Raw genomic sequence first — 25,678 nt, 5'->3', positions numbered from 1 at the left:
ACAGAACGAGCGGTGATCAACTAACCTGGACGTTGCTCTGAAGAGATGAGCTAGCATCATAGGCCGCTTGGCTGGCTTCCCGGACCACCTTCACCTGCTCCATCATGATCCCCGCCTGGCGTATAGCCTCCTTAGCAGCACCCACTTGGTCCTCTAGGACGTGGTGTGTGGCGAAAAGGGAGGGCAGGTCAACAGTCGATGATGAAGACCGAACACTCGTCAGCGGCACAGCGAAGGACACAGAAGTCCGAGTGGTATTGCCACCCTCCTGAACCGGTGTCTCAAGCACTGATGCAGTCTGAGTTGTCTTGCCAGCCGGCGCCTTTCTATTCCTCCTCGGCCTCACCGGCACCTCGTCGTCATCATCAGGGAGATCAATGACATGAGGAGGAGCTACAGGAAAAATCCAAAGTTAAAAAAGAAATCCAATCGACCAAGAGTGAAACCACAGAGATCGTACCAAGGTTGGAGGTGACAGCGTCTTCCATTTCCTGGTCTTCGTTCCTGGCGGAAGTCTTGGAGGTAGTGGCACTGCAGATTTCAGAAACCAGTCGGTTAGTCAATGAGTCAACCAAGAGTCTGTCCATGCTAAATGAGAAAACACAAGTTCTGCTGTTACCTGGAAATGGCGGGAATGGTCATTTTCATCGTGGGCAAGGCCTTCGGCGGCTTTGATGACGCCGCCCGTGGATGCTTCGGCACTTTTTCAGTCGGCGCCGGAGAAGACGTCCGAGGGCATTTTGACGACTGCCCAACAGGCGCAGTCGCTTTGCCACGCTCGCTCGCGGGGTCATGGGTGAGCTTGGATCGCCTTTCCGTGTGAGGAGGATCGACTTCCTCCTCCTCCTCTCCACTGGAGCCGTCGTCATCCTCCTCCCCCTCACCATCAGATTGCCACTCCTCCTCACTTTCGCCTCCGCTCGCCTCCCCCTCCTCGGCCTGTTCTTGCGCCCCGTTGGGCATCGAGTACATCTCAGTAATGGTCTAGAAGACAACAAACAAGACAAAAGTCAGTCGACTGATTTTAAGCAAACAGAATGAAGAAAGCAAGGTCACAGTCTGAAAGTGCGTTATATCGACTAGAGGGGGGTGAATAGGCGATTTTTATGTAAGTCTTCAAAACGTGGAAGTTATGAAGACAAACAGTAGAGATATGCCTATTACTATGCAGCGGAAGTTAGATTACACTAGGCAAGCCATGGTCAAGTATTCAATAGAGTGAAGGCACAATGACAAATATCTGCAGTGTAATAAGGATCAGGTAGGAAGATTTTATGAAGCAAAACAGATCATACAGTCACGTTGTGAAGACAAAAGATAGAGCAAGCATGCAATGACTTCACAATGAGTAACAGTAAGTAAAAAGAAGTGAAGATTAAACCAGTGACTCGTTGAAGACAATGATTTGTTGGACCAGTTCCAGTTGCTGTGACAACTGTACGTCTGGTTGGAGCGGCTAGGTATTTAAACCTTAGGACACACAGTCCCGGACACCCAGTCCTGAACACGCAGCTCAGGACACCTAGTCCTCACCGTATTCTCCTTGAGCTAAGGTCACACAGACCTCGCCCAATCACTCTGGTAAGTCTTCAAGGTAGACTCCCAAACCTTCACAGACTTCGTTCACCGGCAATCCACAATGTCTCTTGGATGCTCAGAACGCGACGCCTAACCGGCTGGAGGATGCACAGTCCTCAAGTGTAATAAGTCTTCAGATCACTCAGACAAGAAGACTTAAGTGATGCCCAATTCTCTCTGGCTCTGGGTGGTTAGGGCTTTATCCTCGCTAGGAATTCTCTCTCTCAAAGGCTTCGAGGTGGGTTGCTCTCAAACGACAAAAGCCGCGCACTAAATCTGAGTAGCCAACCGTTTATGGTTGTAGGGGGTGGGCTATATATAGCCACTTGGCAACCCATCCTGATTTGTCCGAAATGACCCTGGGTCACTAAGGAACTGACACGTGTTCCAATGGTCAGATTTCAAACTCACACGGCAACTTTACTTGGGCTGCAAGCAAAGCTGACTTGTCCGACTCTGGACAAGATTTGCTCTCATAGTCTTCACTCGAAGACATAGGTTTTTGTTTAGGCATCACTTTAGTCATTCTGACTGGTTCTCTTGGACCCCACCACTACAGGAATCAGCTACTTTGCCGTCTGCCACGGCGGACGGCAAAGGCATGAACGGCGGACGGCAAAGGCCTTTGCCGTCAGCCGCGGACGGCAAAAGGCTCCGGCAAAGTAGGCTTCGGTAAACAGCTACTTTGCCGTCTGCTACTGATGGCAAAGTCTTTGCCGTCCGCCGCAGACGGCAAAGAGAGCGCGGCCGACGGCAAAGAAGGCGGACGGCAATAATTGCGCTGTCAGTCCGTTAAGTGGCTAACGGCAGGCCTTTGCCGTCCGCCACTGACGGCAAACTTTCTAGTGTCTTTGCCGTCCGCTGTATGATGTCATCTACACGTCACTACATGGCAGGTTCTTTGCCGTCTGCCACTGATGGCAAAGTCTTTGCCGTCTGCCACTATAGGCAAACTGACCAAACGGGTCAGCTCCCAGGAAGCACAGCTGGATGCCACGTGCCTTCTTTGCCGTCCGCGGCAGACGGCAAAGAGCCCGTTGCCGTCGGTGGCAGACGGCAAAGAGCCTGTATATTGGCTCTTTTATCTGTTTTTTATTAAATCCAACAATTTTCATCACAAATATAGATGACATATATAGATATATTTCAAAAGGCCATTACAGAGCAAACATATAAGATATCCAACACATAACTTCATCATCCAACCATATATATTACATGCATAGTTCCATCATACATAACAAGTTCAACATAGAGGCATCCAACCATATATATTACAATAGTTTCATCCAACGATACATGCATAGTTCAACGATACAAAAGAAACAGAGAAAGGGATAAGGAGCACCCATCTATGCAAGCTTTCGTCAAGTGAATGAACTCTGCAAAATGAAAAATAAGAAAGTTAGAACAAGAAGAGTAGAACAAGAAGAAGAGTAGAACAACAAGAAGACTAGAACAAGAAGAGTAGAACAAGAAGAAGACTAGAACAAGAAGAGTATGTCATTTATGAGCTAACTTACGTGAAATGGATCATATATGAGCTAACTAAGTTGAAATGGGTCGTTTATGAGCTAGCTAAGGTGAAATGGATCATTTATGAGCTAACTTAGTTGAAATGGGTCGTTTATGAGCTAACTAAGGTCAAATGGATCGTTTTTCAGGTAACTAAGGTGAAATGGATCTTTTTTAGCTAACTTAGATGAAATGGATCATTTATGAGCTAACTTAGTTGAAATGGATCGTTTTTGAGCTAACTTAGGTGAAATGGATCATTTATGAGCTAATTTAGTTGAAATGGATCTTTTTGAGCTAACTTAGGTGAAATGGATCATTTAAGAGCTAATTTAGGTGAAATGGATCGTTTTTTAGGTAACCTAGGTGAAATGGATCGTTTATGAGCTAAATTAGTTGAAATGGATCGTTTATGAGATAACCTAGGTAAGATTGGTCATTTTGGAGTTAACCTAGGTGAAATGGGTCATTTTAAAGCTAACGTAGGTAAAATGGATCATTTAGGAGCTAATCTAGGTAAAATGGGTCATTTTTGAGCTAACTTGGATGAACTGGATCATTTATAAGCTAACCTAGGTAAAATGGGTCATTTTAGAGCTAACTTAGGTAAAATGGATCGTCTATAAGCTAACTAAGCTAATTATGCAATTTTTGACATAAGTAAGCTAAGTACAGATCGTTTTAGAGCTAACTTAGGTAAAATGGATGGTTTTGGAGGTCAGTAAGCTTATTAAGTCATTTTGGAGGTGAAGAAGCTAAGTCTAGGTCATTATGGTAAGCATTGGAGGAAATAAAGCTAAGTCTAGGTCTTTATGCATGTGTTAAGCAAAACACTAGATAAACTTACCAAGATGTAGGAGGTGTAGGAGCGGGGTGGCTCGTGTCGGTAGCTGGAGAAGGATCGTGTGATGCTTGTCTGGAGTTACGCTGCACCAAAGATCATTTCCAATGTCTTGTTAGCATGATGACACTCAAATGTTAAGACTAGCAAGTAATGTCCATTCAATAAAACTCACCGTGGTCCCAGGAGCAATCACTGGCATCGGCGGAGCGGTCTGACCTGTCTTCTCGCACACAGACTGCACATTTGGTTTTGACGACTCAGTCATACTAGTTAGTAATGAGACAAACACTACATGAATGTTTTGGCTAATCTGCAGAAGAAACTTACCACAAGGAGCTCGTACATGGCCCTTGCCTGCATGTCATTCCGTGCCCTCTCCTCCATCATCTTTGTCGTCCTCTCCTCCAACTCCCGCTGCCTCTCCGCCGCCTCCGCCAGAAGTTTCTCCGTTCTATCTCTCTCACTCTGTATAGCAGCCTGCAACACCACTCACATGACCATTTGTAATCATTGATGGAAGCGCACACAATGTAATGGAGAAAGATAACTGAGTACGTATCACTAACCTTGATGGCGAGTTGCACTGGCCGTTCACGAGGCCTTATCTCAGGAGCGGAGCTCGACTGGCGCGCCTTGATCTCCGGGAGAGTGCTAGGACAACGGATAAGTCCATCTCTAATGGCTATGGAGCCATGGGACCTCCCGCCACCAGATATCATCAACAGCTCTGGATCAATGGGATCCTGGCTCGGGTTAAAGTCCTCCCCTTTCCTCGCCTTCCCCTCATCTCTATATCTCACGAGCTTGTTGTGGGAGGAGATGTTGGTGAAGTTGTTTGCATCATCGAGGTCAGACTGAGAGAAAGCCTTGACTTTCTTGAAAGAGGCAGTGTGGGCCATGGCATACAGGTCGTACACCTCTGGCACCTTATCCGCCTTATTGTAGCGTGCCTGAAAGAGAGAAACAATGAAAATTAGTAATTAAAGGGCTCAAGCTAGCATGATGAATGAATTGCATGAATCATGAAGCAAACCACATACCCAGTTGCGCCCGAACTGATATAAGTTGGAGCTGCCTTGATGGTGTGGCACACCTTCCATTTGGGCACGTTTGTCCTTGGCCTCGTTGTGGAGGGCTAGCCATCGTTGTGAGCACCACTCATCGACCAACACCTCCCAACAATCCATCCGATCCGCACACCATCTCGGAGGCGCCTAAGTTAGCAAATAGAAACTTGAGCGCTACGGCTAAGAATTACTAAATGAAGGAACTTAAGTAGAGAAGGCCTTAAGAATTACCTTCATGTACTGCTCCTTACTCAGGAACTTATCGCGGCACGCCGGCTTGGTCTTCTTGATACCACGCAAGGCGTAGTAGTCTCGAACAGCCTGCACCCGAGCCTCGTGCCGTAAGTTCTGGAGTAGGCGCTTGCAGACGTTCTCGATAACATGTGCCGCGTCCTCCTCATATCCCTCCTCACACCTGTAGAATGTCTGCAATCAAATGAGACAATATTGATTAGTACAATTAATAACTAGCTAGTTGAAGATTTTTAAATGTGTAAAGGAGAAATTACCCAGAACTTTCTGATCACCATGTCTGCCCTCGTGTTGCACATGACACCGTCGATAATCTCATCCGGCGGGGCCGGGGCAGCCACGTAGTGCTCCCAGCTCAATCCAAGCTCTGGAAGCCGACCCTCACCAGGCAACGTGACAAACCCCGGGAAGTTTTGCCAGCAAAGAACTCCAAGGACGGAGTTGGGCCGGCGGACACTATGATGGTGGTCCCAACCCCTGCAGCATGACAAGGCCAACGCATTAGTTATTTGAAAAAACGTGAATGCACAAGGTACAAAAATATTAAATGCACTTACGTACCTGTCCCCATCAGGGAAAATCAACCACCTCTGCTCGCGGGTCACCGACACGGACGGGAGCCGTGTAGCACCACGCTGGTAGACGGTGCCCCCTCCTCCTCAAGATCAGTCGGCTCCCCGCCATCATCAGCATGGCCACTCGGCTCCTCGGGCTGATCCGGCCAGGTACCCCATCCGGACGTGTGCTCCTCCGGGGTCACGTGGGCCGAACTCTCGTGGGCCGAAGGCCAGTCGACCCGAGGCTCGTGGGCCCAAGACCCGTGGACTGGAGGCTCGTGGACCGGAGTCTGTGTAGCCTCCTCCTCGGACGAGTCCACCCTAGCAGTCACGTGCTCGGGTGAAACGGCTAGGGGTGGCGGTGAGGAAGGCACCGTAGCAGTCACCCTACCTCCTCTCCCACGACCACGTGCCCCACCTCCTCTCTTCCTACCTCGTCCCCTGCTGGGCACCGCGGTCGACGAAGAAGGGCCCGGCGGTGTGGCCATACTGTCCAGCAACGCTCGGCGGAGAGGTGCGTCTGGAACGGAAGACCTCAGACCATGCTCCCGACCAGCGCCCACCATCTTTCAACACCTGCCATGACAAACAGTAAACGAAATTAGTACAACATAAAAAAAGACCGACATGAATAATAATATGTGTATCACTTAAGTGTATCATCATCAAGTACAACATAAAAAAATGTAATACCTGACACTACTAATAATCTCGATCAGTATCATCAATAAATGCATAATCATCATCACTATAATCAATGACGGGCTCATAGGGTTCATTGGCATCAACATGTGCAAGGCCACCTTGACGTAATCGGTCAAGCATTGACAGGTCATCCGCAGCAGTAACCTCTTCTTGTTCCGGCTCTTCTTGTTCCTCCTCTGGGGTGATGTCGGATTCATTGTCGCTGTCTACTTCAATGTTTTGGGGTGAAGTATAGTGGTTCTTGAAACGCTTTTTGGAAAGACGTGTCTCTTGGAAGAATTCTCCTTCATATGTGTCTGGGTTAATGTGAGGTTCATAATCCTCTTCCTTTGGGGGAGAAAGTCTAGCACGTGGCGGCACTTCATAAACGACATCCCAACCTTTCAGATTTGGATTAGTTTGGCAGGCCCACGGTAGATAGAATACTTGGGTCGCCTGTTGAGCCATAATATAGACATCAGGAACATCTAAATGAGTGCTTTGGTTGATTTCAACTAGCCCTACATGTTCATGAGTCCTTCTAGTCTCCTTCGGCTGAAACCAATAACATTTGAAGACTACGACATTCGGTGGATTTTCACCATAGAACAGAAGTTCATAAATTGCTTCAACTCTCCCATAATACTCGGTACCTCCTTCGCCGATAGCAGATACACAACAATTTGTTGACTTTCGGTCGGCCATAGATAGCTCTTTGCCATAGGTACGAAAGCGATACCCGTTGATGTCATACTTGTCAAATGAACGGACCTTATAGTCAAAACCATTAGCGACTTGTCTGAATTCGGCGTCCATAGACTCTGAATTAGCCTACAAGTTTAATATGAAAGGATTGTTGCATTATGCACAAATTAGCGAATGATATGAAATTGTCTAATAGAAATTACCGTTTGTTTGAACCAAGAGATGAAACCGGGATAGCCACCTCCTTGCTTTGCGAGAAGCTCATACTCTTCGACGGAATCCTTTTGGATCTCCGCTCCATACGAGAATATGGTGACGTATCGACTGTATGACATATCCAGGAATAAGAGTAGTTCAAAGGAAATAGAAATTGCGAAACAATGTACCGAGAACTTACTCGATGTACGGCCGCACTTCTATCAGGTTGTTGAAGATATACAACGAAATGGTCCGCCATTCTTCGTTATCCAAAGATACTGGATGTGAAACACTAGCTGGTGCGAGATTCCCTTTGAATAGGCTGAGGTTGGATCCACCCTTTTTAGGCTCGTCAGCATTGTACCGAGGCTTCGGATTATGCAAATGACGATTTTTGGCTTCGTAGTGCGCTGTTACGAAGTTTGCCGCCTCCTCTGTGATGAATGCCTCAGCCATCGATGCTTCAATTCTACGTTTATTTTTACATTTTTCTCGAAGCGTCTTCTGCATCCTCTCAGTTGGGTAGCACCAACGATTTTGCACGGGCCCCCCCAATCTTGCCTCGGTCGGGAGATGCAAAATCAAATGCTGCATTGGATTAAAGAAGCCCGGTGGAAAGATCTTCTCTAACTTGCAGATCAACTCCGGCGCCAACTCTTCCATTTCTTCTAGCACGCCAGGCGCTAGTTCTTTCGCACAAAGAACACGGAAGAAATAGCTGAGTTCTGCCAGTACTAGCCATTCATCCTCAGGGATGAAGCCACGCAACATCACCGGCATTACCCGCTCAATCCATATGTGCCAATCATGACTCTTGAGACCAAATATCTTCAGTTTATCAAGATTCGCTCCCCTCTTTAGATTCGCTGCATACCCATCGGGGAACATCAACTGCTGTTGCACCCACAAGAGAATTTCCCTCATAGCTGGCCTTCCAAGATTGAACCATGCCTTTGGCTTCGTCCAGTTCTGCTTTCCTTTCGGTTCTTTCATGTTTTGTAACGGCCTATCACATAGCGCCTCCAGATCGACTCTAGCCTTAGTATTATCCTTTGACTTCCCATCTATGCCGAACAATGTACCAAAAAGTGCCTCGGCGATATTCTTCTCAGTGTGCATCACGTCGATGTTGTGTGGGCAAAGGAGGTCTTTGAAGTAAGGCAGATCCCATAAGCATGTTTTGTGAGTCCACGCATGCTTAGTATTATACCCCTTGAAGTACCCTGGACGTTGTGGATCTGGCTCGAGAGCATTTAACTGATCCAGGGTCTGTTGGCCTGTCAATGCAGGTGGTGCAGAGTTTTTGACAACTCTACCCCTGATGAAGTTCTTCTTGTCTTTCCTGAACTTATGGCGAGGATCCAGGAACTGTCTATGCATGTCGAAGCAAGAAAACTTGCGACCGGCCTGAAGCCAACGAAACTCAAGAGCTCCCTTTCATGTGGGGCACGGGAACCTTCCATGCACACACCAGCCAACGAATAGCGCATACGCCGGCAAGTCATGCGTCGAGTACATGTACCAGACACGCATTATGAAGTTCCGTTTGCTAAAGGCGTCGTATGTCTTGAACCCATTATCCCAGGCTTCTTGCAATTTGTCCTTAAGCGGCTGCATGTACACATTCATATTTTTGCCCGGATAGTTGGGTCCTGGAATTATCAACGTCAGGAAAATGTTCTTTCTTTGCATAATCTGTCCGGGGGGGAGATTGAGTGGAAAGACAAATACGGGCCAACAACTGTATTGGGCTGCCGTCATACCAAACACACTGAACCCATCCGTGCTGATGCCGACTTGAGGATGCCTCGGATCTGCCGCTTTGTCAGCATGTAATTCATCAAACTTTTTCCACGCAACACCATCCGATGTGTGTACCATCATCAGATTCCCATCTGCATCTAGTTCGGTTCTTTTGCCTATTTTGTGCCATGTCATCTGTCTGGCCGTCTCTTCGACCATGAAAAGACGTTGAAGTCTTGGTACGATTGGCATATACCGAAGAACACTAACGGGGATTTTGGTCTGTGTCTTCTCACCCATACCGTTGTCTACCACAATATACCTGGAAGACTTGCAAATGGGACAATAGTTCAAGTCCGCATAGTCAAGCCTAAATAAGGCACATCCTTTCTCACAGGCATGTATCTTCTCATAGGGCATCTTCAGTGCACGGAGGATTTTGTCCGACTGGTACAGGTTTGCAGGCATTACATGGCCTTTGGGTAGAAAGCGTCCAAATACTGTCATAATTGCGTCATAGCATTCTCTGCCCAAGTTGAACTGAGCCTTCAGAGCCACTACTTGTGAGATGGCATCCAACTGACAAAGCTCAGTGTGCTCGTGGAGCGGACGTTTCGAAGACTCCAACATTTCATTGAAGGCCTTTGCAGATTCCTCCATCTCCTCGTCCGAATCCCGAGCATCATCATAGCCTTGCACCATGTTTTCCATCCCGGCACCATGCTCGTCGGTGCGACGACGATCCACCTCAGCTCGGTCACGTTGGGCAGACTCACCATGAAATGTCCACACCGTATAATCGGGTGTAAAACCACTCTTCTGCAGGTGTTTGCCCATTTCAGCCTCTGTCTTCATTTCCCAATTGCCGCACCGGAAACAGGGGCACCAGGTTTTCTTTTGGCCATTTGCAAATGCGGCTTGCACAAACCCCTTAGTTTTTGTGAACCATTCAGCGCTCCATTTGTTCTGACCAGTGTGACCGGTATACATCCAAGCACGGTCACTCATCTTGACTTTCAGAGCTACTGGACACACAACAATTATATATGTAATTCACCATGTATATATTCATCAGTTGATCTACTTTGTCAATTTTATTACGTCCATGCAACCTACACTCTAATAGGTAATGATAGGTCCTAATCCCACCCGTGTATGTGTAGATTGGGTTTATTTTCCCATGCTATGCTCCGGATCCGAAGCAAAATTTTGGCAGCACCTCCCCGCTGTTCTCCTGATACACGTCTCTGCAATAAACAGAGAGGATGTGTACCCGGAGAACAACAGGGGAGGCACTGACGAAATATATGCATCGGATCCGGAGCAAAGCATATGGAAAAACGAACCCAATCTACACATACTCGGGCTGTCCATGGATAGCGTTGGACAATTCGAAAGAATCAAGGTTATAAATATGCAAATGCATGCATATTTATAACTATGACGCTTTCGAACGGGAGACACATATTGGTTACGCATACTGATGATTCAAGACACATATATAGCTAGCTATCAAGTTTCATCGGAATAGATCAAATAATTAATGGGGGAGGAGGACTTGTCATTTGTGCTCACCCACGAACGAAGGGGCAGAGCTCGTCAAACGCACGGCGAGGTCGTCGAACACCAAACCTCGCAGCGATGAAACAACTGCACATTTAAAACTACACGATCAACACAATTATATATGATGTTTTTCATAACAAAATCGAAAAATATATGACCTAACTAATAATTCATAAATATATGACCCCGTCGGCCTCTGGAAGGCCAAAGAACACCTTTTCGGGAGGTGTCGGTGGTCGGGGTGTCCTGCCGGTGTCGGGGTGCCGTGTCGGGGTCGGGGGGTCGGGGTGTCGTGTCGATGTCGGGGTAGTACCGTGTCGGTGTCGGGGTGTTGTTTCGGGGTCGGGGTGTGGTGTCGGGTCAGGCTCGGGGTCGGGGTGTCGGGTCAGGCTCGGGGGGTCGGTGTGTCGGGGTCGGGGTCGGGGTGTCGGGTCAGGCTTGGGGGGTCGGGGTCGGGGTCGGGGTCTCGGGGTCGGGGTGTCGAGTCGGGGTCTGGGTACCGTGTCGGGTCGGGGTCGGGGTATCGGGGTCGGGGTCGGGGTCGGGGTGTCGGGGTCGGGGTCTCGGGGTCGGGGTGCCGGGTCGGGGTCTGGGTACCGTGTCGGGTCGGGGTCGGGGTGTCGGGGTCGGGGTCGGGGTGTCGGGTCAGGCTTGCGGGGTCGGGGTGTCGGGGTCGGGGTCGGGGTGTCGGGGTCGGGGTCGGAGTCGGGGTGTCGGGGTCGGGGTCTCGGGGTCGGGGTGTCGTGTCAGGGTGCCGGGTAGGGGTCTCGGGGTCGGGGTGTCGTGTCAGGGTGCCGGGTCGGGGTCAGGGTACCGTGTCGGGTCGGGTTTTTTTTCCTTTTCTTCTTCTTCCTCTTTTTCCTTTTCTTCCTTTTTTTCCTTCTTCTTCTTCTTCTTCTTCTTCTTCTTCTTCTTCTTCTTCCTCCTCCTTTCCTTTTTCCTCTTCTTCTTCTCCTCCTCTCCTCTTTTTTCTTCTTCTTCTTCCCCCTTTCCTTTTTCCTCTTCTTCTTCTCCTCCTCTCCTCTTTTTTCTTCTTCTTCTTCCTCTTCTTCTTTTTTCTTCTCCTCCTCCTCTTCTTCTTCTTCTTCTTCTTCTCCTGATCTCTTCTTTTTCTCTTTTTCTTCTTTCCTAAAACTAAACTAAACCTAAACCTAAAACTAAAAAAACAGAAAAAGAAAAAACTAAATCTAAACCTAAAACTAAACTAAAACTAAACCTATAAACCTAAAAACTAATCCTAAAACTAAAACTAAATCTAAATTAAACATAAACCTAAAACTAAAAAACAGAAAAAAGGAAAAAAAGGAAGAAGCTCACCTGCAGGGTGGAGGAGGGGGGCGGTGCGGCCTGGGGCGGCAGAGGAGCGGGGCGGGGCGGCCTGGGGCGGCGGAGGAGGGGGCGGGGCGGCCTGGGGCGGCGGCGGCGGGGCGCGGAGGTGCCGGCGCCCAGACGGCAGGGCGGCGGGGGCGACGGGGCGGGGGGGCGCCGGGGCGGCGGCGGGGGGCGCTGGGGCGGCGGCGGGGCGTGGTGCGACGGGGTGGCGAGAGGTGGGAGAGAAAGAGAGAGAGAGGGGGGTGTGGGGCGCGGCCCCGTTAACGTTACGTGGGGCCTCCCTCTTTGCCGTCCGCGGCACTTTGCCGTCCGCCTTCTTGCTCTTTGCCGTCCGCTAGCGGACGGCAAAGAGGGGGCCCGTTAGGTTTTTTTGCAGTTCGTCAGTGGGGCCCCTCCCTCTTTGCCGTCCGCTAGCGGACGGCAAAGAACTGGCTGATGGCAAACTTGGTCTTTGCCATCAGCCAGTTCTTTGCCGTCTGCTTTTTGGAAGCTGATGGCAAAGAGCTTCTTTGCCGTCCGCTAGCGGACGACAAAGAACTGGCAGATGGCAAACTAGCTGATTCCAGTAGTGCACTTAGCAGTACGGTGGTTCCTATGACTCAACACAAATGAAAGAGAACTACGAAAGATCTAAGTCTTCGAGCTCCATAGGCTTCATGCGGTGTCTTCTCTTGTCATAGTCTTCAATGTGAATATCTTCATATACCACCATTGACTTCAATGTCTTCGTACATTTTTAGGGGTCATCTCTGGTAGTAAAACTGAATTAATGAGGGACTTCTACCTGTGTTATCCTGCAATTCTCACAAACACATTAGTCCCTCAACTAGGTTTGTCGTCAATACTCCAAAACCAACTAGGGGTGGCACTAGATGCACTTACAATCTCCCCCTTTTTGGTGATTGATGACAAACTAGTTGAAGTTTTCAACGGGGAATATAATCTGTGAAATTGTAAAGGATAAGGAATTGTCTTCATAAATTGCAAGGGCTCCCCCTGAAGATGTGCATATAAGTAATTTGCTTTTGGAATGCAAATGCACATGGCAGGTTGTACTTGTGGAGATCCACTTCAACTTATGAAGACATTCCACTATGCATGTAAAAGTATATGAAGATAATGTCATGCATAATGGAAAATGGACGTCTGCAGAATGATCTAAGTGCGGAATTTATCGTCGCACATGCGGAATTTATCTTCGCAAAACAAGGTGGCAAGCAAGTAGCAGACGACCATCGAGTTTTAGTGTTACAACTCAAAGAACCAAATGAAGCAAAACGAGAGTTGTAAGCACGAAGCAAAATATAAAGCACCCGCCCATATGGACCCGCTTGAAGACTATCAACCTCATATGCTTCTCCCCCTTTTGTCAGTAAGAACCAAAAAGGTTTGAAGACATAGAGTTTCTACTCGTTCCCATGAGCAGCAGGGTCGTTGGTGGTGTTTGGCGGTGCTGAAGAACTTGATGCAGAGTCGACGCGTGCTGAAGGAGGTGGCGGTGATGTAGCATCGTCTTCATCCTCGATAATTTTGGCAGTCACTGTGGCAGCAGATGAAGAGTACTCAGAGTCTTCGAGGGATGGAGTTCCTAGCAGCACATCCCTTCGAGGAGGTGTGGAGTCAAACTTGAATCGCTCTGTGAAGCCATCCTCTTGAAGATCAGCTTCAGAACACATCATCGAGAGTCCTTTCCATGTGCGTCGACAGGTTTCATGGGCAACGAAAGCATTCTTGGTGGCAAGATTTCGAATGCGATTGACATCCACCAAGAGGCTTTTCATCTGTCGCTTTAGCCAGTCATGATGCCTATCCTGTTTTTGATGAAGGGCCACAAGAAGCTCTCGGTCATTGAGAACACGAGCGCGCTTCTTGGGTCTGGGAGCAGTTGTGCTGTCAGTGGCTTCAGTGGAAGCAGGGCGTGGTGCACGTGTAGTGCCAGCCAACGGATACACCCGAGAGACTGCTTCAATTCCTTCAATGTTTTGAGTGAAGCTCTGGTGTTCTGCATTCTGAAGACTTAGAGGTTGCTTAGCAGGTTCAGGATAGATGGCTTCAGCAGAGGTATCTACATCTGGCAAGAAGATCCGATGGTTGCGGGCAGAGGGCTGATACAAGATAGCAGAGTGAAGTTTGATCAGCCGCATTACCCAAGGGGCGTAGAACTTCAAACCAAACAGATCTGAGCCTGATGCAGCTAGTTGGCGTATGAAGAAGTCCTGTGCATTGAAGCATTTGCCATGAAGGATACAGAATATCAAAGTCTTCATTGCACCCTCGATCTTGGCATTTGGAGAGTGGCCTTTAATGGGCCAAAGAGTCCGCCTGATGATATTATAGATGGTTCTGGGCAGGTACTCAAGGTCTTCAACGAAGAACTCTGTGGGATAAGCAGCATCTTGGGGCAATGGCTTCATCATGCTGATCATTTGACTCATATTAGGTTCTGGCCTCTGAAAGATGCTTTCAATAGCTTCAATATGCAGCTGACAGCCTTGCTCGAAGAGATCACCAGGAGTGGGCAAGCCAGTGAGCTCAATGATATCAAATGCATTGGCTTCATGATGAACATTGCCAGTCATCCACTCCAGGACCCAAGTCTTTGGATCTCTGTTGTACCCTTTGATGTGAAGTGTGGCATAGAATTGTAGCAGCAGCTCCTCATTCCAATGCTCTTCATCAGTAACAAACTGCAGCAGACCCACTTTCTTGAAGCAATCCAACGCTTCTTCGAGACAGGGCAGACCAGCTATAGCTTCAACGTCAAGGTGCATGTGTGGGAAGATGCGACCTTGGTTGTACAGTATGCATGAGTAGTAGCTGCGCTGAGGATAGCTCCAGAACCGATCCGATGAAATCCTTTCCCTTGAGTAGGGGTTCTTGGAGCTATTGAAGAAGGTGTTGTCTGACCTGAAGCCATTGATGTTGAAGGAACCAGGTGCTGATGCGGGACCTGGAAACCTTAGCAATCTTGGGATTGGCTTCTGGACCTGAGGCCTGTGCTCAACATGGTAGTCATATTGGGGACCGGCAGCAGACTCAGGGACAGAAGTGTCAGGATCAGTGGCTTCCCTGTCTTCTGAAGCTTTTGCTGGGGAGGGCTCCACATTGGCTTCATTGTTGGTTGTGGCAGACTCAAGATTTTCATCCTCCACTTCATGAGCTGGAGGGTCGGACACAAGCACGTTCTCCGTAAGAACTGCTTCTTGGTGAGACGAGGTGACTTGTGGTACTTCTTCTTCTTCGGCTGATGCAGCCGGAATGTCTTCAGCAGAGACTTGAGGCCTTGGACCTTTGCGAAGCCTGCGTAAAGCAGACGACGCCTGTGGATTTGGAGTGGGCTGGGCCTCAAAGTCTTCTTCCTCTTGTGGGCGATCCGCCCATGAAGCATCCTGTGCAATTGGCGTCAGTGGACGACCAATGCTGATGAGTTCGCTGTTTTCAACCTGAGGAAGGACTGTATCATCTTCTACATTGTCATGATGACCAATGTCTTCAGCAGTGATGGGATCAGCTGCTGGAATGTCTTCAGCTTCAGGAGCCTCTGTGGAAGCAGGCTCATGAACTGTCAGTTGACGTTCTGCGTCAGGATGAACCATAGAAATGGGTTCAACCATCAAGGGCTCTGTGGGAGCAGCCCGAGCTTTCTTGATCTTCCTCTTCTTCTTAGAGGGGGCAGTAGGAGAGGCTTCAGGATGTTTCCTTTTCCTTGCTTCAGCCTCAGCAGTCCTGGTCTTCTTGAGCTCTGAAGCGGTTGACCGGCTCTTTGGCTTCGAGCCAGTCATCGCAGTTGGGAAGACAATCGGAACTGCTTCCTGCCTTGGTGCATCGGGTTCAGCTGTAACTGACTTCTTCTTTTTCTTTGCGGCCATCCTGGGATCGATGCCAGGACGCCCAAGTGCCTTGCGCTTCTCAGCCTCATTATAGGCTTTCACACATCTATCAGCTAGAGTCTTCATGCGCTCACACGAACCCTGAGCTTCTGCACGCTTCTTCAAAAAGTTTTCCTTGAGCTCGTGCATCATGATCTTGAAGTTCTTCACTTCTTGCACGCTGAGCTTGGCCATATGCTTCTTGAACTGAGCCTTTTCATGGTCAATCTTCTGCTTCAGTTCAACAATGCGCCGGGCAATAGCAAGTTCTGAAGCAATGGCGCCTTGGAAGGCGACACTGAGGCCAATAGGTAGCTGCAGATCTTCAAAGCTAATGTTTGGCGTGTCAAACCACTCGTCAATGAAGTTGTGGATGATGGCGACATCAAAGAGAGGCAGATTGTTGAAGATTTCTGCTTCTTCTTTGCTCTTGATGAGTTGCTCAAGAGCGTCATCTGCAAGATCTTCATCACTTGACAGATCAATGGCGTCGTTGCGCAGAATGGCAGTAGCTGTTAGCTCTTGGCCGCTGTGTGGCTGAGGCATCTTGCTCTTCTGGGGCTTGGAGATGCGGGATACGTCTTCAGACTGCACACTGTCTTCAGGAGGTGCAGTTGCTAATGGCTTTGCCCTTGAGATTTTTGGTGAAGGGGCCGTCTTTGAAGCTTTTGGCTTCTTCAACTGCTTTGGCTTCGGCACTGCAGGCGCGTCATCAGACTCAGTGCTAGCTGCAGGCTCATTCACTGCAGTCCCTTGAACCACGATGTTGGTGATGAGGCCTTCAAGGTTGGCGAAAGGACCGATGACATTGGGTTCTGCATGTCGTGTGCCATCTGCCCTTGGTGCTGAGGGACCAGGGATGAAGTCTAACCCAAATTTCTTCTTGTTCTGCTTCGCTGAGTTTTGGGCAAACTGGAAGTTGTGCTTGAACAGATTGTCATCACGACACCAGAGTGGTGACGACGGATGTGCATCAGCAGGCTTTGGTCCACGGACCATGCATGGGTAGAAGCTTTGGGCAATAGCTTCATCTCTGGACCTGGGTAGAAGATTCTTGTATAGGATGTCTCCCCACGGTCTCTTGATGGCATTTTTCTCAGCATACTCTTTGGTTGTGAAGCGGTATTTGAACCATTGTTCTTCCCAATAGCGTCGAATCCATTGGATTCGGGTCTTGCGCTGACTATAATCCTCTTCAGGATCTGTCTTATACATTTCTGCGAGTTCATCTGGCAGATCTTTGGATGTTACGCCACGACGCTGTCTGCCCCCCTTCCTTGCTGCTTTCTCTGAAGCCATAAACTTTAACTTGAAAGGCTTCAAGATGTTCAAAGGCTTCAAAGGCTTTCTCTTGCTGGACCAACAGGAACTGGCTTCAGGAGAATTTATGTGATGCTGTAAGAACTCTGCAAATGAATGCAGACTATGAGAACCAAAGGATTCTCCCACGGACATGTACCTGTGACAGCATTAAGGTGCGAGGGAAGGGGAAGAGGTCATATGCATTCTCAGAAGATTTTGAAGATAAATCAGTTTAGAAGACATTGACCTCATCGTGCGAAGACATTCACTCATAGATAAGAAGTTGGTTCCAGATTTGTACGAACCCACAGATCAGTACAAGTGAGGAATCTAACTACTTTGTGAAGCACAAGTGAATATAATAGGCATGTTATGAGATGCAGTTTGAGAGAGATCTAACTTGTGTGAATAGAAACTTCTTATGGTAGAAAGTGACAGAGCCATAGGATCAAAAGGGGCCGTAAAAAGAAGTTTTATTTACCACACTGGGAACTGCTAGACGGAGTGGGAGATGAGGCCGAGCAGTTCAATCTTCCGTGCCCTAACTTGGCGATGGAAGACAGCTACGGCGACGGCGGAGAGGACGATGTCCGCGATCGGCGTGAAGACGGCGTCGGAGAGGTTGCGGCAGCGAAGCGCTTCGTCGTCGGCGTCGTCGAGGGCTAGCGGTGGCGCTAGGGTTCGTGTGAGGGTGGAAGAAGGGATAATGACCGCTGTGAGTGTGTATTTATAGTTACAGGGGCGGCACTGCGCTATTACATAGGTGCCCCTGGCGATTCGCATCTGAGTAACACGTGGCCATCATGCGGTATTTTGGGGGCAGTTCCACGTCCCACGCACTCCTGGATTGTCGGGTGGTCGTTCCTACTTCTCCGGATTTCATGTGGATAAATGAGCATTGAAAACAGACTTAAAGGTTGTCTCTGTGTCTTCTGCTGACAAGGACGCAGAGAAGACATTCGACAGTTTCAATAGAATGCATATGACTTGGAGAGACAGAATTTGAGATAGAAAGCATAGAGAGGTTAGGGTCCGATCACATTCACTTAGTTCACAAGATTCAAACAGGAAGACATAGCTATAAGTGAATGCTGTAGAGGACAGAACACTAGTATATATATATATATCAATACAATCAACATAGTGAAGATAATCATGAAGACATGTTGAGATTGAAGCCAAACCAAAGTGAAGACATTGCAAGGTAACGCCATGAGTGAAACACTTCAAAATAGAACGTTTGGTGGCGGCGTTACCCACCGTATAGGAAATATTAGACCCAGACACGGCGCACAATTATCGTGGCGCTCCAAAGTCAAATTCCACATTAATGTATTCACACTTAGAATGTATGTCTTCATTGATTGAAGATATACGTTACTTCGTGTGTTGCACATCTAAGTCATCATTATGCATAGGTGTTAGGATGTGTGCCTGATCACAGGACATTTGAGGATTCCAGGATATTTAGCTCACACCGTAACTTGCAAAATCTCTTCTCATCCAAGGGCTTGGTGAAGATATCTGCCAATTGCTCTTCAGTGTTGACGTGTATGATATCAATATCTTCCTTCATAACATGATCTCTGAGAAAGTGATGACGAATTTCTATGTGCTTTGTCTTCGAGTGCTGAACTGGGTTGTTGGCAATCTTCATGGCACTTTCGTTGTCACAGTAAAGTGGTACTTGCTTCAGATGAACGCCATAGTCCTTGAGAGTTTGCTTCATCCACAGAAGCTGAGCGCAGCAAGATCCAGCAGCAATGTATTCAGATTCAGCAGTGGAGAGGCATACATAGTTCTGCTTCTTTGAAGACCAACATACAAGTGATCGTCCCAGAAAGTGACATGTGCCTGATGTAGACTTCCGATCAACCTTGTCACCATCATAATCAGCATCCGAGAATCCAACCAGATCAAACTCTGAGCCCTTTGGATACCATAATCCTAGAGTTGGGGTGTGAGCCAAATATCGAAGAATTCGCTTCACAGCTAAGTGATGCAACTCCTTTGGTGCCGCTTGAAATCGAGCACACATGCAAACACTAAGCATAATATCTGGCCTAGATGCACATAAATAAAGCAAAGAACCAATCATGGAGCGGTATACCTTTTGATCGAACTCTTTACCATTGTCGTCGGGACCCAGATGATGTTTGGCTGGCATTGGTGTTGTGAAGCCTTTGCAGTCTTGCATACCAAACTTCTTCAGGCACTCTTTGAGATACTTCTCTTGAGATATGAAGATGCCGTTACGTTGTTGTCGTATTTGAAGACCGAGGAAGAACTTCAGCTCCCCCATCATAGACATCTGATATTGCTCTTGCATCATATAGCCAAACTCTTCACTGTACTTCTGATTGGTGCAGCCGAAGATAATGTCATCCACATAAATTTGTCACACAAACAGTTCACCATCATATGTCTTCATGAAGAGAGTGGGGTCTAGGGAACCAGGTATGAAGCCTTTGCTCTTCAGGAAATATTTGAGTGTGTCATACCAGGCCCGAGGGGCTTGTTTGAGGCCATACAGTGCCTTGTTGAGCTTGTATACCATGTCAGGATGTTTTGGATCTTCAAACCCAGGCGGTTGTGCAACATACACTTCTTCTTCAATCTTGCCATTGAGAAAGGCACTCTTCACATCCATTTGATACAGAAGTATGTTATGATGATTTGCATAGGCCAGCAGTATACGTATGGCTTCAAGTCTAGCCACAGGAGCAAATGTTTCATCGAAATCAATGCCTTCCACTTGAGTATATCCTTGAGCAACGAGGCGAGCTTTGTTTCTGATAATTTGACCATGCTCATCTTGCTTGTTGCGGTATATCCATTTGGTTCCTATTATATTGTGCTTCCGTGGATCAGGACGCTTAACCAGTTCCCATACATTGTTCAGCTCAAACTGTTGAAGCTCTTCTTGCATAGCTTGAATCCATTCAGGTTCCATGAAGGCTTCTTCAACTTTCTTGGGTTCTGCAATTGAGACGAATGCGAAGTGCCCACAGAAATTTGCCAGCTGAGTTGCCCTTGAACGAGTGAGTGGACCAGGTGCATTGATGCTGTCAATTATTCTGTCAATCTGCACTTCATTGGCAACACAAGGATGTACAGGGCGAAGACTTTGCTCTTGCTGATCTGTGTTGTTGTTGGGAGGAATGTCTTTAGGCTGAGCATTGTCTTCATGTGGATCAGGTGCGGAGATGATAAGTTCTTCTTCAGGATGAGCTTTAGAAGGTATAGTCTCTTCAGTTCCCATTAGCTTGATTGATTCACTAGATGGAACTTCATCTAGCACATTTGGCAGTTGTTCTCTTTGTGAACCATTGGTCTCATCGAACCGCACATCCACTGTTTCAACCACTTTGTAATGAAAGAGATTGAAGACTCTGTAGGAGTGCGAATCCTTTCCATATCCAAGCATAAAACCCTCATGTGCTTTTGGTGCAAACTTTGAGGTGTGGTGTGGGTCCTTGATCCAGCACCTTGCGCCAAATACTCTGAAGTAACTGACATTTGGATTCTTGCCAGTTAGGAGTTCATAAGATGTCTTGTTCAGAAGCTTGTGAAGATAAACACGATTGATTGTATGGCATGCAGTGTCAATGGCTTCAGGCCAGAATTTTCTTGGAGTCTTGTATTCATCTAGCATCGTTCTGGCCATCTCAATGAGTGTTCTGTTCTTGCGTTCGACGACGCCATTCTGTTGTGGCGTGTACGGGGCTGAGAATTCATGTGTGATGTCCAAGGTATCAAGATATGTATCAAGTCCAGTGTTCTTAAATTCAGTGCCATTGTCACTTCTGATGTGCTTTATCTTGGTGCCGTAATTGTTCATAGCTCGATTGGCGAAGCGTCTGAAGACATCCTGCACTTCAGTCTTGTAAAGGATTATGTGCACCCAAGTATATCTAGAGTAATCATCAACAATGACAAAGCCATAGAGGCAAGCAGTAGTGGTAAAAGTTGAGTAGTGAGTGGGACCAAAAAGATCCATGTGAAGCAGTTCGAAGGGTCGAGTAGTGGTCATGATTGTCTTCGAGGGATGTTTTGCCCTCGTCATCTTCCCTGCTTCACAGGCACCGCATAAGTGATCTTTCTTGAACTTGACGCCCTCGATGCCTATGACATGCTTCTTCTTTGCAAGGGTGTGGAGGTTCCTCATGCCAGCATGCCCAAGCCTCTGATGCTAGAGCCAGCATTCTGAAGCCTTTGCTAGAAGACATACTGCAAGCTGTGGCCCTGCTGAGAAATCTACCACGTACAAATCATCTTTTCGATACCCTTCAAACACTAGAGACTTGTCAGATTCCATTAGTACAAGGCAACGATATTTTCCAAACATTACGATCATGTTCAAATCGCAAAGCATTGAGACAAACATCAAATTGAAGCCAAGGGATTCAACAAGCATGACTTTATCCATGTGTTGATCCCTTGAGATTGCAACTCTACCTAGACCCAATACCTTACTTTTACCAGTGTCAGCAAATGTGATGTGGCTCTTGTCGGATGGACGTAAGGTTGAGTCCATAAGAAGACTTCTTTTGCCAGTCATGTGATTTGTACACCCACTGTCAATAATCCATTCTGAAGACGCTAGTGTCGTACCCTTGGCACCGCGTGCCATGAAGCAGTAGGTAGGAGCGGAGTAGTCCTTGTCATTTGCATCGGTGTCGGTGATGAAGTCATTGTCTTCAGTGTTGAAGACGGACTTGGCGACGTATGCTGTAGCCAGACTTGCAATGCCAGAATCAGACTCCTCCTCGGGCTCCACCTCTGCCTCCTCAGAAGCGGACTCCTCCTCTGAATCCATTTCCTTGCCAACAAATGCACGTGCCTTGCCAGATGAGCTCTTCTTGTGCGATGAAGACTTTGAGGAAGACTTGGAAGAAGACTTTGAGTATTTCTTCTTCTTCTTGTCGTCAGAGTCATATTCCTTGCTCTTCTTCTTCTTTCTGTTCTCATTGTCCCACTGTGGACACTCAGATATGAAGTGTCCAGTTTTCTTGCACTTGTGGCATGTTTTCTTCTTGTAGTCATGAGCAGAAGCTTCATCATTCCTTGAGCTTGATCGTGAAGACTTTCTGAAGCCTTTCTTCTTGGTGAACTTTTGGAACTTCTTCACAAGCATGGCAAGTTCCCTTCCAATGTCTTCAGGATCATCAGAACTGCTGTCAGATTCTTCTTCAGATGAGGAAACAACTTTTGCCTTCAAGGCACGAGTTCATCCATAGTTTGGACCGTAGATATCTCTTTTCTCAGAAAGCTGAAACTCATGTGTGTTGAGCCTCTCGAGTATGTCAGACGGATCGAGTGTCTTGAAATCAGGACGTTCTTGTATCATCAGGGCTAGGATGTCAAACGAACTATCAAGTGATCTCAGCTGCGTCTTGACGATTTCATGTTTGGTGATCTCAGTGGCGCCGAGGCTTGAAGCTCATTTGTGATGTCAGTGAGTCGGTCAAATGTGTGTTGGACATTCTCATTGTCATTTCGCTTGAAGCGGTTGAAGAGGTTACGAAGGACACTGATTCTCTGATCTCTCTGGGTTGAGATGCCTTCATTGACCTTGGAGAGCCAATCCCAGACCAGCTTGGATGTCTTCAAAGCACTCACACGGCCATACTGTCCTTTGGTCAGATGACCACAGATGATATTCTTGGCAGTAGAGTCCAGTTGAACGAATTTCTTGACATCAGCAGCAGTGACACCTTCCCCAGCCTTGGGAACGCCGTTCTCGATGACATACCATAGGTCGACGTCAATGGCTTCAAGATGCATGCGCATCTTATTCTTCCAGTAGGGATATTCAGTTCCATCGAAGACGGGGCACACAGCGGAGACTTTAATTATCCCTGCAGTCAACATAGCTAAAACTCCAGTTGGTTAAACCGAATCACACAGAACAAGGGAGCACCTTTCTCTGATACCAATTGAAAGTGCGTTATATCGACTAAAGGGGGGTGAATAGGCGATTTTTATGAAAGTCTTCAAAACGTGGAAGTTATGAAGACAAACAGTAGAGATATGCCTATTACTATGCAGCGGAAGTTAGATTACACTAGGCAAGCCATGGTCAAGTATTCAATAGAGTGAAGGCACAATGACAAATAGCTGCAGTGTAATAAGGATCAGGTAGGAAGATTTTATGAAGCCAAACAGATCATACAGTCACGTTGTGAAGACAAAAGATAGAGCAAGCATGCAATGACTTCACAATGAGTAACAGTAAGTAAAAGGAAGTGAAGATTAAACCAGTGACTCGTTGAAGACAATGATTTGTTGGACCAGTTCCAGTTGCTGTGACAACTATACGTCTGGTTGGAGCGGCTAGGTATTTAAACCTTAGGACACACAGTCCCGGACACCCAGTCCTGAACACGCAGCTCAGGACACCTAGTCCTCACCGTATTCTCCTTGAGCTAAGGTCACACAGACCTCGCCCAATCACTCTGGTAAGTCTTCAAGGTAGACTCCCAAACCTTCACAGACTTCGTTCACCGGCAATCCACAATGTCTCTTGGATGCTCAGAACGCAACGCCTAACCGGCTGGAGGATGCATAGTCCTCAAGTGTAATAAGTCTTCAGATCACTCAGACAAGAAGACTTAAGTGATGCCCAATTCTCTCTGGCTCTGGGTGGTTAGGGCTTTATCCTCTCTAGGAATTCTCTCTCTCAAAGGCTTCGAGGTGGGTTGCTCTCAAACGACAAAAGCCGCGCACTAAATCTGAGTAGCCAACCGTTTATGGTTGTAGGGGGTGGGCTATATATAGCCACTTGGCAACCCGACCTGATTTGTCCGAAATGACCCTGGGTCACTAAGGAACTGACATGTGTTCCAACGGTCAGATTTCAAACTCACACGGCAACTTTACTTGGGCTGCAAGCAAAGCTGACTTGTCCGACTCTGGACAAGATTTGCTCTCATAGTCTTCACTCGAAGACATAGGTTTTTGTTTAGGCATCACTTTAGTCATTCTGACTGGTTCTCTGGACCCCACTTAGCAGTACGGTGGTTCCGATGACTCAACACAAATGAAAGAGAACTACGAAAGATCTAAGTCTTCGAGCTCCATAGGCTTCATGCGGTGTCTTCTCTTGTCATAGTCTTCAATGTGAATATCTTCATATACCACCATTGACTTCAATGTCTTCGTACATTTTTAGGGGTCATCTCTGGTAGTAAAACCGAATCAATGAGGGACTTCTACCTGTGTTATCCTGCAATTCTCACAAACACATTAGTCCCTCAACTAGGTTTGTCGTCAATACTCCAAAACCAACTAGGGGTGGCACTAGATGCACTTACACAGTCAGAGATGCAGAATTGGACCTGGTCTACTTCATGTGATTGGTCGAGTGGAGGAATCCTCCTGGCTCCTCGGGGGTTGTCTTTGTTCCCTGTGATACTTGACATCCACCCCTCCAACGTAGCCTCTTCGACCTCCTCCGGGTGAATCCGAGTGGTGTCATCGAGACCCGAATACATCCACATCGGATGGTCACGAGCTTGGAGTGGTTGGATGCGTCTCCGGAGGAAGACCTCTAGTAAATCCATACCAGTCACCCCGTCGCGGACAAGCTGAACCACTCGACCAACCAACACTTTAACTTGTGCCTTCTCTTCTGGTGTCACTTTCAGAGAAGAAGGTTTTTCTGCTCGGTTCAGGGAGAAAGGGGGAAGACCCGTCGCCTGTCCTGGAGTCGGCTGGTCTCTGCAGTAGAACCAGGTCGACTGCCACCCGCGGACTGAATCAGGAAGAATCATAGCTGGAAAAGAACTTTTGCTTCTCATCTGGATCCCAATACCCCCGCACATCTGAATCACTTGTGTCTTATCGTCACTCGACTTGGCTTTCTTAACCGACTGAGAATGACATGTGAAAATATGCTTGAAGAGGCCCCAATGAGGACGGCAACCCAAGAAATTCTCACACAAAGACACGAAGGCAGCAAGATACACGATAGAATTTGGAGTAAAGTGATGGAGTTGCGCTCCGAAAAAGTTCAAGAAACTCCGGAAAAAAGGATGAGGGGGCAGAGAGAATCCGCGGTCGACGTGAGTGGCGATGAGGACACACTCACCCTCGCGAGGCTGTGGCTCGATCTCATTCCCCGGGAGGCGCACAGATTTGTGTGGAATGAATCCCACCTCGATCAGGTCATCAATGTCATCCTGTCGAATCACCGAGGGCATCCAATCGCCCTGGATCCAGCCCGGCGGCAGGGCAGACCTCGAGGAAGATCCGCCCCGACCGGACTTCTTCGCCTTCGCCTGCGTCGTCGCCTTTTTCGCATGCTCCAGGGCCGCCATCTTCTCCTTCACCATCGCCGCAGACGAAGCTCAAGTAGACCAGCGGCGCTGAGACGAGAGCAGAAGTGGCGGAGGAATTCAAGGAGAAAGGGGAAAAATGGAGGCGCACTGTTCAAAAGCCCTGGGCCAGCGGCTTATATGGAGT

General features: G+C 47.8%; 1 protein-coding gene across 1 annotated transcript; it reads right to left on the bottom strand.

The window, feature by feature from the left end:
- Positions 1-374: 374 nt before the first annotated feature.
- On the bottom strand, positions 375-24,882 carry LOC147957408 (uncharacterized). Its single transcript, XM_087531682.1, has 3 exons — positions 24,553-24,882; positions 620-984; positions 375-531 (listed from the first exon to the last, which is right to left on the bottom strand). The coding sequence occupies exons 1-3, from the start codon at positions 24,775-24,777 to the stop codon at positions 375-377; spliced, it is 747 nt and encodes a 248-aa protein (XP_087387808.1). The 5' UTR covers positions 24,778-24,882.
- Between the last annotated feature and the right edge of the window lie 796 nt (positions 24,883-25,678).

Source organism: Triticum urartu, chromosome 7A (assembly GCF_056163025.1).
Source record: "Triticum urartu cultivar PI428250 chromosome 7A, HENAU_Tu73, whole genome shotgun sequence".
NCBI classification, from domain to species: Eukaryota; Viridiplantae; Streptophyta; class Magnoliopsida; order Poales; family Poaceae; genus Triticum; species Triticum urartu.
Note: the sequence above shows the minus strand (reverse complement) of the source record. Positions and strands in the feature narration are given on the sequence as shown.